Genomic DNA, 16,539 nt, shown 5'->3' on the forward strand with positions numbered 1-16,539 from the left:
ATGAATGCTGATATCATTTGAGCAACATTTCAGACACTAAACTTAGAATCTAGCAGAATTTTTACATTAAAGTAGCAAGAAGAGTGCTCTATAGATATGTAACTAATATTCTAGCAAAATCCAGCCCAAGTAAATATTTTCCTTTTCTTTTATATTTATAAAATATTTTCAGAAGTGGTGTTGCTGGGAACCTCTGGTTTGGGGCAATTGTCAATAGCTATCAATTAACTTTATATAGTAATGGCCCATTAGCAGAGTTTCAACTTGCCAGAAAACAGTTTCTATTATAAAGCCCCTTTTCCACTGTCTGGCGCTTTCAGCTATGGTTGCCCACGGCAACAAAACGGTGTTTCCACAGCTCGCCCGAGCGGCTGAGCACTGCTGTCTGGTCAGGTTTGTATCTCGTACTCGATGTAGCCAACCTGGCTACAAAGGAAGTGCGTCCTCACGTAGCCCGGAGTTGTGTTATTTTCTTTTATTTAGGTAAAGTATACATATGATGTTTTCTTTATTGTTTTTCTTTAAGCTTTCTTTTACTCACCGAAAGCGGAGAGCTTTGTTAAATTTCACAATGTTCATCCTGCTTTGGCACACGACAAGTCTGAAGTCGCATTGCGTTTTGTTTTTATTCATGATAAACACAATGACAAAACCTGGCTGTTTGTGTGGCTATGCTCTCCTTCTTAACCAGATTCCTTTTTTACTTGTAATTAGTCTATGGTTAAATGTATTTGTTACCGCCAGCATCTTTAAAATAAAGTACAATCCTCCTGTGACCTTTGACACACAGCAAGAATTTCTGAGGTTGGCCAGGTTTGGGGGAAAAAAAACCCCCAAAAAAACCCACTAAAATACTCTTGATTTCAGCGGCTAGTCGTGGGCAGCTGAAGCCTGTAGCGCTAGGCAGTGGAAATAATGAGTTAGACGGCAGACTATCACCTAAATGGGGACATTCACGTGACAGTGATGTATTTAAAGGTTGCCATCCACAGAGGGTGCAGAGATCTGTCTTGACCTTATTTTAACAGTATTACAAGTTTGTAGTTGTGTGATTAACAACAAATTACAGCGTATTCTTTTAGAAACAAAATCATCTAACTATGCACCCATTTTTTTTAAGTATAAAACTGGTTATAAGCTGAAAATCTGTTGTCTTAAATAGGTATTTAAGTTAAAGTGAAACAGATAAAGACAGATATAATGCTAAACACCAAAACTTATTAATTAATACTGTAGCTTTACCTATTTAATTATAGTTTGAAAACAAAATTGAAAGAAGGACCCGTATTATGAGTTGGGTGCTCTCTGTGAAATCAATTTTGCCATGACATTTAGAGTTACAAAAGATCAATAGGAAAATGGCACTTCATCACAAGAACTCATTTTAAAAAATGCAACCTTTGTGTACAGATGAAGAAAAAACAGTCCACATACATCAGAAAACACCCACAGGGCAGTAAAAGATGCTGCGAGTACCTGCATATCCTTGCAGATAAAGCCCACTGGTGAACAGGAATCACTTTATTTCAGTACTGGGCATATTGTAAAGTGGATTTATCTATTTCTTTTGTCGCTGAAAGCTAACACCAATTGTATATACTTGTTATACTTGTGTTAGTTTTTATCTGCCCATGCTATACATATGTAGGTTTAAATAACTAGGACTTATATAGCAATGGGTTACATGTAAAGATAATATTGTTTAGCACATCTAAGGGAGCATGTTTCAATAGTCCAGACTCCAAATTCAATGCTACACTTAATACAATCCAGTTCAAAAGCCTCTTAACTGGTTCACGGATAGGGCCTGGAACATGTATATGTCCCAGAGCAATGCAAATTAGAAGGTAGCAAAATTATAATGTAGGGATACAATTTGTACAGTTGATATTTATAAAAATATCCTAAAATATATTGGAAAAGCTCTTTATCTGCCTTCCCTTCACCAGAGATCTATAAATCAAATAGTTTCTGCAATAATAAATAAATAAATAAAATAAAATAGAAGCTTAGTTACATAATGGCAGACTTACAATATTGCATTTGTTCTAGTTTTCCCATTTAATTCATAGGGTACAGAGTGTCATCCACTCCATGTGTTTAAAAAAAAAAAAAAAACACATTACATTATTCTATGGTCATTGTATAACAACAGCGACAGAACAATGTTGTTTTGTGATTATTATTACTGTGATGTGAAGTGCATGCCAGGTTACAAATCAGTAGAGCATTGTTACTGAAAACTACAAAAGATTTAAAGTGTTCCTAAAGTTCATGGTCCCTTGATCCTCTTTCTCAGTTACGAAGTAAAAAAGGATTGACTTTTCTGTGAAGTCCATTTCAGTCCTTGGGATCAATGCTGTTGTGGTTCACTTTTTGAAATTTGTAGAGCTCAAACCACAGAAACTTCAAACAGACTCGTACTCCTTCTGCCAAGCTGTGTATTTTTCAGTCAGGTTTCTAGCAGAGGGTTTTGTATGAGCAATCGCATCTAGGAAATCTGTCGTTGTCACTGTCTCCAATTTGGGCAACTCTGTTTTACCTTTAGCAACAACAAAAAAAGTTGCAAACATGACTAGGTACAGAAATAATGCTGAGAAACAATAACTCACAATGATCTAAAGACAGTACTATTTCACCAACACCATCAGCAGTCGCCAACAAAAGTATTGGCATCCTACACTTAATATAAGATAATTTAAGAAAACATGTTAAATACAAGCATTTAGTGAACGTTAGCCACTAACTAATACGACAAAGATCAAAATACACAATTTCTGGTTGTTTAACAAACAATCTTTATAAAAGAAACAAAAGCATTTAAGCAATTTCAAATATTCGTTAATGACAAAGGTATTGGCATCTTTACATTAAAGGTGTGTACAAAATTAATTGCACTAATTAAAAAAATATATATGTATTGATTGAAAACCATTACAGAGTAGCTAAGCTGCCTTACGAAGTCAATAGCCAGAAAAAGAGGTAATTATTTCCAACATCTGTTGAAGAATGTTTTGGCAACACAGCAGATAATGGTCAAGACACAGGAGATGGATTCATGTTTGTGAAAAGCACTCATGGCAAACTACAACAAAATAAGTGGCTGCAGAACATTATAAAGCATCTGTATGGATGAATGTGAGTGCAAAATGGACACTTCAGGTTTGAAAGTACAGTATTTTTGGCCAAAAGAAAACAGAAATTGTATGGCATTTTTTTTAGAACAAAATTTAGACAGTATGAATATATAAGATCAGTATTACCAGCAGTTTTACTAGTTATTATAAGTAGGGTTTAAATTTTTATATATTTTTTCAGATCGGGGGGGGGGGGGATTAACGGTTTTTATTATTATTTTGCAAAATTTGGTTATTAAAAATTAAACACCACTCAAACCACACCCATTTTCAGTTTCTATAATACACTGAATGTACATTTCACTAATACATATACAAACGTTAACTGTGCTGACTTCCACAACTAAATCCTTATGGTCACAGGCACATTCTTCTGGGGTTTTGTGTGTAGGCATTTTTTTACATTTCGCCACAATTTACAATTCTGTTTCAAATCCTCTATCGTCACTGTAATACAGTTTTAAATCCTGCAAACAAATCTCACAAGCAGAGTCTCCAATAGAAATGTAGGAATGTGCTGCCACTCAGTAGTTGGGGTGGGTTTAAAGTATTCAGAACAAATCAATGATAGATACAAGTCAGGAAGGAGGGACATTGCCCAGCTGCACTGGGAAAGGTATTTTATTTTGTAGTAGTAGGTTTTATTTTTTAATGGGAAAGGGGTGGTCAACATGAATGATTAACCATTTCCACTGCTTTTCCTGTGTTTTCCGATGTTTGTTTCATTTTTTTGTATCGGGGGTTGCTTTATCGTTTTTCATCAGTTAAAACCGAAAACTAGAAACCCTAATTATAATACTATGGCTCTCGTTGTGCTCGTGCAGCTTATTTTTCTTAAAATGACACATTAATGCTTAACGACAAAAACATTTGGCAGAATTTTACATTTTTTAGTGTGCGACTTGTGTTCCGTAACCACTGAATCTTCTAAATAGGTCTTCGGGAGTGTTTTTTTCGGTTATTATCGATTACCGAAAACTTCAAGCTCTAATTATAAGGTATTATATACTTATTACTTTTTTTAATTAACACCTATAATGTACAGAAGATGCACTTGCTTACCTCCTTTGTGATTTTCCAGAGCATCAAAGATTTTCCTCACAGGTCTCATTGCTGCTTCCTTACACACTAGCTTTATATCAGAGCCAGAGTAACCATCTGTTTGCTGAAAAATAATGGCCAGTTTACACACACCACGGTAAATGTCATTATGATGTTCTCACATGCATTTATATGTGTACAGGGAATTAGGATTACACTTTTCTCAAAGCCTTGCAAACAGAAACAACAATTACAAGATTACGCCACCATGTAGCATGTTATATGTTTTTCACAAATAATAATTTGTACATGTTTTTTTTCATACCTATAGTGCTTTAATGTCCCTTTCTGAAACTGCAGTCCATTTTTTTCTTTTATATTAGATATGTTTTAAATTAGAAAAAAAATATATATTACAGTGCAATATATATATATAATAGTGCATGCTCCCTTGAGAAAGACATGTACAACATATCGAAATGTTGGGCAGCTGGCACTTTGAGCTAATATATATATATATATATATATATATATATATATATATTTTATATATATATATATATATATATATATATATATATATATATATATATATAACAGTACTATATATACACAAAACAGCAGTTAAAACAATCCGCTCTTTCATTTCTTATATTACCTCAAATACATATACACACAGTCAAAAGGATTGGCACCGTACAATTATTATACCATAATAACAAAAAGCAAAATAAAACAATTTCTTGTAATTTAACAAATAATCTTTATCAAAAAACAAACATATTTAATTGAAAGTATTTGCTTATGACAAAAGTATTGACACCCCTGCTTTAGTATTTCATGTGTCCTCCTTTTGCTTTTATTATGGCATCTTGTTGGTGAAATCTGGGCCCATTCTGTCTTGAAGATTTCCTTCAGCTGAGGCAGATTGGATACACAATGCTTGGCTACAGCTTTTTTTGAGATGAGTCCAAAGCATTTCTATTGGATTGAGATCTGGTGATTGCGAAGACCATTCCAGAACTTTTGTCTTCGTTTTCTTCAAGAATTCATGTTGGCAGACAAAATGTCTGCTAATTAGCATATGAGCAGAAGGCATCGTTATTTTTTGTAAAATGTTTTGATACATGGCTGCATTCATTCAATCTTCAATCACATGAATGTCTCCAGTCCCTGAACTGCTAAAACACCCCTATGTCATGATCGAACCACCTCCGTGTTTAACTGTAGGTACAAGGTTTTCTCATTAAAGGATTTCTCTTTGGAAAAGTTATATTTTAGTTTCATTGGACCAGATAATTTTGTTGAAGAATGCTTTAGATTCCTCTTCATGTTTCTTGTCAAATTTTAGACGGTTTGTTTTATGGTGGCTAGGGGGATCCCGAGTGGCGGATCCGGTAAAGTCACTCCGCTCGGAGTGCAGAATGCGCCCTATAACTTGGAGATCGCCGGTTTGAATCCAAGCTATATGAGTTAGTTCGGGGGCTGCAGTGGTGAGCCAGGTTGAATAATAATTGGACATTCCAAAAATTGGGAGAAAATTGGAAAATGAATTAAACAAATTGTTAAAAAAATAAAAAAATTGAAATTAATTGATGGCTAATGATCACTAAATGCTCGTATTTAATTTTTTCTTGAATAATCTTATATTAAGTATAGGGTGCCAATACTTTTGCGACTGTGTGCATATATATATATATATATATATATATATATATATATAGATATATATAGATATATATAGTGTTTAGGTGTGCTGTTAGAGCAAGAGTGTCAGTAAATGTCCTCTTTACCTGTCCCAGAAGGCTGTAGTCCAGGTCAGTCCATAGCTCCACACCTCCTGTGTTACTTAATGGGGGCAGCCAGTGTTTGATCATAGCCTGTCTTGCCTCTTTGGCTGGCAGACCCACTAAGATCCTTTTCTCTAATCTTCGCAACATGGCATGATCTAGTTCCCTGCAAACAAAAAAATATGAAATGTAAAACAAATCACATATAATATAATCCCCCCTTCCTAGTTCTTATTCTGCAAAGCCTCATATAAAGTAATCTCACTTTACATTAATATAAAACCTGCAAATTAAGGGTATTATAATTCAGACCCTCAAACTGTGGCAGAGCCAGATGAATGTAAAACACATGCTTTTATGTCCAGAAAGGTTAACTAATTGACTTCCTAACCATGGCAAATTGGAAGCTGCTAACACAAAGACAAGATCGTCCGAACGTGCCAAGCCATCCATCTGAACCAGCAACTCTGTCTTCATTCGCCGGCTGCCTTCATGTTCCCCTCTGTGAAAACAAACAGGTGCATTTTAACTACTATCCTATCTAGTTAGTTATTAGTAAAAAAAAAAAAAAAAAAAAACACACAACAACAAACAAATAAAAACTATATGACTAAAAACAATCATAGAAAACCTTAGCTTTGATCTATTCCAAACTTGAGCTCACTCTAGTGAGATTCCAGTTAGCCAGGAAATCAAAGCTAATCAAAATTTACTGGATGACTCTGGGATATTAATTGCTTGGTTCCCGTTTTCTGGTATTACTGTCAGAACTGTAGAAGGGTCTTACCCTGGGCCAGTTCCTCTGTGGCTCATTACTGATTCCAACTCATCCAAGAAAATAGTAGAAGGGGCGTGGTACCTCGCAAGTTCAAACAAAACCTGAGCAAAGAGGGGAAAAACTACACTTTAAATAATCTGAATCATAATGTAATTTTTTTTTGTTGGACTGGCAGCACTGTAGACTAAAGTCCTAAGAGCTGGACAAGCAGAGACAGCTGTAATGTAAACATTCCACCCACTGCCCAACCAGGCATGTCTCATGACTTCAGTGCCCATATCCATCCAATTCTTGTGCAGTGATGGTGCCCACTGCCAGTTTGTGGATTACTAGGAGTTACCAGACAGCTTACCCGAACCAGCTTTTCTGAATCCCCTCTCCATTTGCTGACAATGCTGGATGCTGAAATATTGAAAAATGTTGTGTTGCACTCAGTTGCAACAGCCTTAGCAAGCAGCGTTTTGCCAGTCCCTAAAACAGAAAGGAAGACTGTATTAAAAGCTGTGGGTGTATAATAGCATTAGCCCCCTTATAAAGACTTAATTGATTCTTGTGCCATGACTGATAGAGGACATGCAAATTAAGGGTGGGCTGTAATGTATTGTAAATTCAAAGATGGTCTCTTCAAAAATGAATACAAGCCAATCCATCTACAGTAGGTTTATGAAGTATGTTATATTTAAATGGTTAGCCGTAGGTCCTAAAGTGCATTTCTTTTAAAAATAATTATAAATAGAAGGATTCAGCATTACCAGTCTTTAACTCACTGGTTACGACTACTATAAAAACAAAGATGCATTACTTTTACCATGTGTGACCTGGGCTGTTCCAATCTAAAATGATAATGTAGTGCATTTAAAAGTCTTGTAGTATTGCATTGATTAACCTCTAGAGACATGGTGACTACTTGCCTGGCGGTCCATAGAGCAATAGCCCTTTCCAAGGAGAAAGAATCCCTGTAAATAGCTGGGGGTACTGTAAAATGAAAAATATGATACACTTTAAGGCAGGAACTTGAGTATGACATTACCACCAGTAGATATATCTGGAATGCTAAACTTAGGTTTAAAGCGTGGGTCTGATTTTCAAATGATTATTATGAGTAAAGTACTCATTTTTTCCAAATACCTAGTGTGTTTATTTAGATGGTTAACGTAGATCTTATTATCTAGTATGAGACCATCTGAATTCATGTTTTAGAAAATAAGCTCCTATTTCTGTCGAGGGCTGCATTGCAAAAAAAAGCCCTAAAAGGGGACAGAGATGCTCTTGTCATCATCATCAGTTCAAAATAATAATGCATATTAATTGTACTTGACTAGATGGAAGAGGACATAAGCAAGTGACTATTAAAAATGTGTAGAAATCCACTCTACTGTATCATTAATAAAGTTGAGGTTCAGTTAGCCATTTTGATCTTTCCACCATTTTTGTCAAAAAAGTATGAAGCCAAATAAATAACACCCAAGAAAATGTTTTCATTTGTATTCAAGGGCTGAGCCACACATCTTTATTCCTGATCATTCAAACTACACAATCTAGAGAAGATGCACTACCCTGAATCTGAGAATGATACTGGTATGGATTTAATGTCACCTTGAAGATATAACCTGTGTTTCCTTCCTTATAGCTCTTAGCAGAAATGCATTTATGATTGAACATCACAAAGAACTGCAGAAATACCACAGAATTTGCTATCACAGTACCTTAATAGGATACAAGACAGCTTCTTTGACTAATCGTTTGCCTGCATCAAGTCCAATAATGTCATCCCACCTCACATTTGGATTGTGCAAATATATATCCTTTAAAAGAAGACAACATGCTGATAGTTTTAACATTATGCCACCATAACAAAGATTAATTGGTTTGACAGCAGAAGCAGAACTTTGCTGCAGCCTAGTGGCAAACGTGTGCTCACCAATCTAAAAACTTGGAATCAGATTCATAATACGTAACATCCTATGTACACTTTCAAAACATGACTTTTTAAACAAATGCTTTACTCACTGTAATGTTACAGTTATATTATTATATTGCTGGCTAGTGTTCTACTAGTTTTAGTTGGTAAGGTTGAAAGCAGATGTTTGCAAGCACACTTTTCTGTAAAGTCTCTTTAGAAAACAGTCAACAAGGTTTAAAAAGTCTGTATTCCTTCACATGGCATGTTACCTTGCTTTGATTCACTCTGTTTCTGGAACATTTTCAGTGCATTTCTTACCCTGCTTATTACAGCTGCCAATTCTCTCATTTCACTGTTCATTCCACTAAAGGCACTGAGAGGTTTAATAAGACGTTCCTATAGAAATTAGAAACAAATACAAAAAAGTATCCAGTAAAGCTTCGTAATAAACTGTTCAGGCACCGTAAATCAGCTGCAGTTTTAGGCTTTAGATTCAACATAGCTAAATAAACTTGATACTTTGATATGTCACGCAAACACATTTTGCCTCCTGGTTCAAAGATGGTTAATGCTACACCATGCTAAACCAGGAATTTACAAGATAGGCAGAAACTTTGGAAAGACTAACAGAAGCTTTTCCCAACAAGTATTTTTATGGATTTAAATGTCTAACTATATATAAAATACATTAAAAAGAGAGGTAACACATGTTTTAACAATCTACTCACATCCACCACCAAAAAACAAAATAGCAGTTCTACATTTGCTACCTCATCCTTATATTAGGTTTTAGATAATATATCGAATAAAATAGTTTTTATTATAACCTACAAAAGGATCTGGGTTAGCGTTTAAGCCGTTGACATCGTTTGAAGCTCCTTTAATTGCATCTTGGATCAATCCACGGAAGTCAATCACTTGGCCCTGTGTAAATAAGAGAGCCCTGTCAATGAGGTTCAGCTCCTTGAGTAAAGCCAGTGGAAGACAACACATTTTTATTATACAGCAATACATTACACACGACTCATGATATCCTCATGATCTAAAGTTTAACTGGCAGCGGACCTAGAAATGTGACCGCATTAAAACAATGTTTCTAATGTGTATGCAAGCCTCTTTTGTGTATTTTTGATTAAAAAAAAGTGTATTGACAAGTGGTAGCCTATTCTAATGATAGTTTATCATATTGGTATTTTCAATCATCATAATCTTACATGTCTGTATGTGCAATGTGTTAACATGTCTATAAGTGCTTTTTACATTGGCACATTAATGTTTTATGAATATGGCCCAGAGTCTCTTTAAGTAAATAAAATAGCCTATGTATGAGAAAACAAACCATATAAGAGTAGCAAGTGAATAAAGCAATAATAATAATAATAATAATAATAATAATAATAATAATAATAATAATAATAATAATAAATGGAAATTAGTCTCTGCAAAGATTTGAGCAAAAAGATAAAATACAAACACAGAATAAAATGGAAATGGAAGCTTAGAAATAGTTCTTTGTGTTTTAGGAATAGACCATGTTTTGTTAAAGCTTTGGCTCATGATCACCTTAGGACTTGGAAAACCTTTTTAACCTGCATGCAAATAGGATCTGGTTACAGGTTCTGCCTGGACAAAGAAATAGATGTAAGGTGGCAGATTTTGTTTTTCGAACCACACAGGTGACTTCTGTGTACAGAAACATTTATAATACACCTTACCTTTTTTATTTGTGTTCCCTCCCCCCCGCCACTCCTGGTGAGAGATGACACATTTAAACCAAACTCTGCAGTTTCTGGAGGGGTTGAACAGCCATTCTCCTACAAGAAAATGGGTATTTGTACAATTTTACAGAATAACAAATAGACGTATTGAATGGGTCTTATAGAATACACTATTTACAGTTTAAATGAAGGCAACATTTTTTAGCATAAAAAGGTTATAATAATTTGCACAATATGGTAAACTGTATCAATCACAAGGTACTTGACAGACAAAACCGTGTTTTCTTTCCTCTTGATTCTAAAAGTAACACTTACCACTGTACTCAATAATCTGATGCAAATGGGTACAAATGCAATCAATTTTCAATAACGTCAGTTAAGTGTTTAAGTATCTAAACTTAATTAAATGTATATACTTATTGACAGCAAGAAAATGTAACAACTGCTAACTAGAGGCTTAAAGGGTAGATAAAGTTGGTTCCAGACCCTCACAATTCTCTGTGTAAAAAAGTGCCTCCTATTTTCTGTTCTGAATGCCCCTTTATCTAATCTCCATTTGTGACCCCTGGTCCTTGTTTCTTTTTTTGTGATACCTCCCCTCCGTCACTCTTGGTGAGAGATGACACATTTAAACCAAACTCTACAGCCATCTTGAGGCAGGGAATGCAATTTAAAAGTTTAGTGGTCAAAATGTAAAATAAAAAATAATAATTAAAACAACACACACCTTACGTAAACAGTTGTAGCAACACATGGTAACATGTAACACAATAAAATAAAAAGGTCTTTATGTACCCTTTAAATTATTGTTTGCGTAATACATGGCCAAAATGGCAAAAAGTAATACTTATTATTATAAAAACTATTTATTTCCCCACTCGTGAATATTTGTCACGTTTACAGCTTATTTTACCTTTGGAGCAATATCTGAGCAAGCCTGAAATTTGTGTACTGACAAATGAGTCCAATATAAAAATTATCACTAGGGGTGTACTAGTAATTTCTTTCCATATGAAACAGTGACTTTGTTCATTTGGATATTTTCCATTGCAATTTTAACAAACTCACTGTTTAACTGAAATCTCTGATACACCCCTGGGGTCCTTTTTATACTGGCCTCATTGCTCATGTTCTACCTTGCTCAGTCTTGCTCAGATAGAATATGCTGATGACCTTATTAAACATTACAAATACCGGTAAGTGCAGAAACAGTAAAAGACCACATCAAATTAGATAAAAAGATATGTGAATTTACAGCTGTAAATTAGGAAAAGGGTGGTTTCAGAGATGTACTACTTTGACCACTGCAAAATAAGAGATAATTAGAGTTTCTGCCTTGGATTCTCAACTGGTATCATTTGTGTCTGAAAATCTGTTAATCTTGAACTCAGGGTCCTGCCAATCACCTGTTTAGGGCTTTCTCTGACAGCTGTCTTTGGAGCTGTTCTTTTTCCACTAGATTTTGATGGAGGACGTTGAGTGGCCTGGGGCTGATTTATCCTGGGAAGAGTCTGGTAGTTACAGCTGGGGGTTCTGAGATATAATATAAAATGGAAAAAATAATTGATTCCTGAAGGAACTATGATGCCATGTTGAAATGATCATCTCAAAAGGTGTTTCCTGTAAAATGTAATAAGTATAACAAAAACAACATTTAGAAAGAAATGTCATCACTTTTAAATCTATTGCTTCTTGGGCTAGAAGAATTTAAACATGTCATTTATTGTCTTCTACTAGGAGCATGCCTATATTGATCACAGTGGCAGAGGGGCTAACAGGTTTTAAGCAGAAGGAAGTTTGGGATGTATTCATTACACTTTAGTCCAATTCAGCATTTGCACCACTTGTTTCTAAAGGGAAAATAAAACTAGTAATACAAAATAAGCTAGAAAAACAAACAGCTGTATTCTACATCTGTTCAATGTCAGTAAAAAAAAAAAGAAAATAATAATATTTTACCTCTTTAGTTTTCCCCCACTTCTTGGGTGCTTTTTTTCTCCTAAAAAGTTTAAAAGGTTTGATGAAGACTCAAATACAGTTAAACAGTACTGATACTGCACTAGCTAGATGCTAACCTTTGTATGTTTTTGATAATGCCAACCAAGTAGTTGGATCACTTCACTATTGCAAATGTTCAGTCATATCAATACAGCCCAGTGGAAAAAGTTCCTTTTTATTTTATTGTGTTACATGTTCCCATGTGTTGCTACAACTGTTTAGGTAAGGTGTGTGTACTGTTTTAATTTTTAATTTAATTTCATTTTTTTTACATTTTGACCACTTTTTTAAACTTTTAAATTACACTCCCTGCCTCAAGATGGCTTCACATGTGCCCGCATGGACCCCTCAGAACTACATTTCCCATCATCCTCCTGCTCACATATGTAACTGAGATGGATTTACCAGTGAGCAGGAGGGTGATATGAAATGTAGTTCTGAGAGGTATGCAGGTACATGTGAAGCCATCTTGAGGCAGGGAATGCAATTTAAAAATGTAAAAAAGTGGTCAAAATGTAAAAAAAAAATTAAAAACTAAACAATACACACACCTTAGTTAAACAGTTGTAGCAACACATGGGAAAATGTAACACAATAAAATAAAAGGTCCTTATATATCCTTTAATAGCATAAAATGTCATTTAACCAGTTAATTCCAAACTATCTACTGTAAAACCTTTTATATGCAATTGTCTAATAGTGGCTTCAATAACTCTACCAAGAAACCCCCCAAAATATGCACCTTATAATATATCAAACACCGGTCAGTCATTTGCAAAACATGCCTGGACTTCTTCATCTAATATCACAATGTGCCCCCGTTTACATGTTGATATTTACAAACATTTTGAGTGGTTTGGAGTTCTGTTATTGGCAGGGTTGTATTAATGTGTCCCTATACTTATCTGTTGGCTCCATTTTATCTGTAGTGTGGCAATGAGCAAGTGGATTAAACAAATGTTAAAAAGGCTTAGCCTCATAATAAAAAAATAAAACAACAATACGTTTGTTAGGATTTTAAATCAGCACTTAGTTTAGCAAAAAAAAAAAAAAAAGGAAAGAAATCTCAGAACCAACCACTCAACCCATCAATAATTAAGGTAAACAAAATACTTTTTTTTTTTTTTAATGGGCCCTATTTTAAGTTTTCAAAAGGCAAATTCAGAGGGGGATAAAAACAAACAAACAAGTTTAACGATTTAGAATTGTGTGTGCATTTCTTTCTAGGCTGATTCTCAAACTAGACTGGTCAAACACAGTACATACCAGATTCCGCTGCCTTTTTAGTAAGCTTTGGGTACCGTTGAAATTTAATGAAGTAGTAGCTCTCATACTCTAACAGGATTGTCTCCAAGTCTATGTTGTCACAAACTTCAAAACAACGCAAACCTAAATTGGTTTCTTGTTCAAGGGCATTGGCAGCATCCATATATCTGTGACAATAAAAAAAAATTGAAAACACACAGTCGCTACAGTGGTATGAACAGTGTCACTGATCGCTGAGCTGCTCCGACTATTAAAAAGGCAACATTCCAGATACTTCGCAAATTCCACCTTCTAATCTTTTCACACTTGGTGCTACCAAGTTAGAGCAACCCAGAATTAACACCTTGACAATCTGGCTCTGCAGTGCTTTACAAAGCAGCTTAGAAAGATTGTGTTTAGCTGCTATGCAGTTTGTTTCTCTCAATATATTTTTCTATTGTGCTGATATTAATGTCCTACGATATGTTACAGGAGTTGTAGTTAAGTATCTTAATGTACAGTGACAGCCACATCTGAGTTAATACTGTACCTACCCTTCCTGTGTCATGTAGTGGAGAATAAGAATCAGCAGATTCTTCCGCCTGGCTTCTGCTCTCATTTCATCCTTCAAAACAAATAAAGCACACACTTTAAGTGTCAGAAAACATTAACTATATAGGTCATTTACATTCGCAAGCTTATTCAGAACTGAATTTATTTACTGGTACACAATAAATACTTTTTTTTTTTCAAACAAAACCGTATTTGATAATAGTGGGTGACCTAAAAATAAGTGTTGTGGAATAACACTTTAAATACAGTTGTTGGAATACAGTACTATTAATGACTCTCTATTAGACTTATCATTTTTTGTTCCAATGTCTGTACTGATCATGTCTTTTTTTTCCTAGCAACTGTATGGCTGCTAAAATATCACGTGGCGCCCACTGATCTCCAAGGCAACGTGAGACTCCACATTCACGGCAAATGAAAACATAGCAATATAAACAAATGTATTTTCTATTAATAATATAGCGGTTTTAAAGTTCACACAACCCTGTGTTTATGTGCTACTGAGGTCAGCGATTTACCACCGAGTCTCCGTGGAATAATAGCTCCTAAATATGTTAATACTAGAATACATGTGTTATTAACTACAAAGTAAAACCCCGTTTAATTCACTTAAGAAAACACATTATTTTCACAGGTGCCTGCAACTGCGCTAGTGATACACGATGTACAGTAGTTAAAAAAAGACATTAGTCATTACTCTTTATTTTATCCGATGCAATGCCTATGTGTTTATTTAGACAAAAAATTAAATGTACCAGCGGTACTTACTGGTTACTCACCGCCTCTCTCGCTTGATTGGCTGTTTTCATTGCTTGATACGAAAGCTCCATAGTCATTTTGCCCTTTTTGAAGTCACATTAAATACCTTACAATAATTTCAAATGTAGCAGGTGAAAACTTGCGACAATCTGATATTTTTTTCTTGGCTCGGAACGTAGCCTTTTGTATGCATCAGAGTTACGCATGCTACCACTGTTGGAACTATACACTTGCGTTATTTGCGTAGGCACACAATAACACTTGTCAAGGAACACTGTTGGTCGGTTACTAACCAATGACCAGCAACACACAATACCTGTTGGTAAGGAAACCAATTTGAATGCAGCACTGCCATCTAGTGAAAACCAAGCATGTGGGAACTGTGGGAATTGCTTTAGGATTTTTGCATTTAGGCCTGATTTTTTTTTTTTTTTTTATTTAAGTGTTCCCATTTCCAATGTTTGTGCTTCTTATAACACTACGTACACTTTAAAATACGTCAACATGTGTTTATTAAGCATGTTGATTCCTGATGGAATTGCAATAAAAGGTGTGTTCTAAAACAGACTGTACATCTTTAAATTATAAATGTACATTATAAATTTGTCCAGATTTCATTTCTGTAACACAATACCGTAACATAGTGTAGAAATATGTATGTGTTGTTTGTCTAGAATGAGTCTCCCAGATATTAGGTACATATTTGCTTTAGTTTTGAGTTTAGTTTGAGAAGTAATATGGGGTGACACATGTAGATAACTTTGTTTGTACTGTTAGGTACTGTTGTAATAAACTATTTTTTTCATTAAAGTCATCCCATAAAAAGAGTACTACACTTGAGTAATCTTTGAGGGTGTGTATAATTATTTTCTAAGATATTTAAATATTTGTTGTACTTTTTAATCTATAGTAAGGTTTTAGAAAACAGCTGTTGTCAACAACACATTTGTAACATGCAGACGAAATAATACGATTGGTTTACATATTGGCTTTTGTCAGTAAGTTTTTCTGTTACCCAACTTCTCGCATATAAACATGTCCTGACTGCCTAAAAATGATATGTCTCAGTGGACATATCCAGTGTATACTTCAAAAAAGTGCCATAATCAACTATTTTCATTTTAGTGTTCCTTTAATTTTTACAAGACAGAAAAAATATAAAAATGTCAGATATTCCTGTAAAGGGAACACATTTCAGAAAAGCTGAAACCATCTCCTCCCCCAATCTAATTTCTTAATTGAAGAGTTGACCTTTTACTTTAGCTCCATATTTCATGGTTATTACAGTTTTATTGCTGACAGTAACTGCACCAATGTTTCTGTTGGACTAAGACAACCCATTGCAGTGCTTTGACAAATTGTAATCCTTTTTCTTTTACTTGAGTAATTGATCTGATTGATGAAACTGCTTAAAATCCAGGAGGATTTGTTTTTAATATCTTAAAAATAAATACTTGAAAAAAATACACAGAGGGCTTATGGAAGTGACCATCTTTATCATACACGACCACTCTACATAGATGCTTCCTGTCTATCTAGCCATCTACCCTTGCTAGACATTTTCAAGGTCTGCGGTAATTTTAGGGGTCATCAGATG

The 16,539-nt window shown here is 34.7% G+C and overlaps 1 protein-coding gene across 2 annotated transcripts; it reads right to left on the reverse strand.

The window, feature by feature from the left end:
- Positions 1–106: 106 nt before the first annotated feature.
- On the reverse strand, positions 107–15,294 carry LOC117972444 (katanin p60 ATPase-containing subunit A-like 2). 2 transcript variants are annotated; one of them, XM_058994325.1, is made up of 16 exons: positions 14,963–15,294; positions 14,165–14,235; positions 13,632–13,798; positions 12,327–12,366; positions 11,774–11,900; positions 10,365–10,463; positions 9,481–9,573; positions 8,968–9,045; positions 8,453–8,551; positions 7,658–7,721; positions 7,099–7,217; positions 6,756–6,847; positions 6,360–6,470; positions 5,972–6,134; positions 4,200–4,302; positions 107–2,542 (listed from the first exon to the last, which is right to left on the reverse strand). In XM_058994325.1, the coding sequence occupies exons 1-16, from the start codon at positions 15,017–15,019 to the stop codon at positions 2,409–2,411; spliced, it is 1,617 nt and encodes a 538-aa protein (XP_058850308.1). In that variant the 5' UTR covers positions 15,020–15,294; the 3' UTR covers positions 107–2,408. The 2 variants fall into 2 exon arrangements, with proteins under 2 accessions (XP_058850308.1, XP_058850313.1); XM_058994330.1 differs by having other exon boundaries at positions 14,952–15,285.
- Positions 15,295–16,539: the final 1,245 nt, after the last annotated feature.

The sequence above is a fragment of the Acipenser ruthenus genome, chromosome 2, assembly GCF_902713425.1.
Source record: "Acipenser ruthenus chromosome 2, fAciRut3.2 maternal haplotype, whole genome shotgun sequence".
NCBI lineage: Eukaryota > Metazoa > Chordata > Actinopteri > Acipenseriformes > Acipenseridae > Acipenser > Acipenser ruthenus.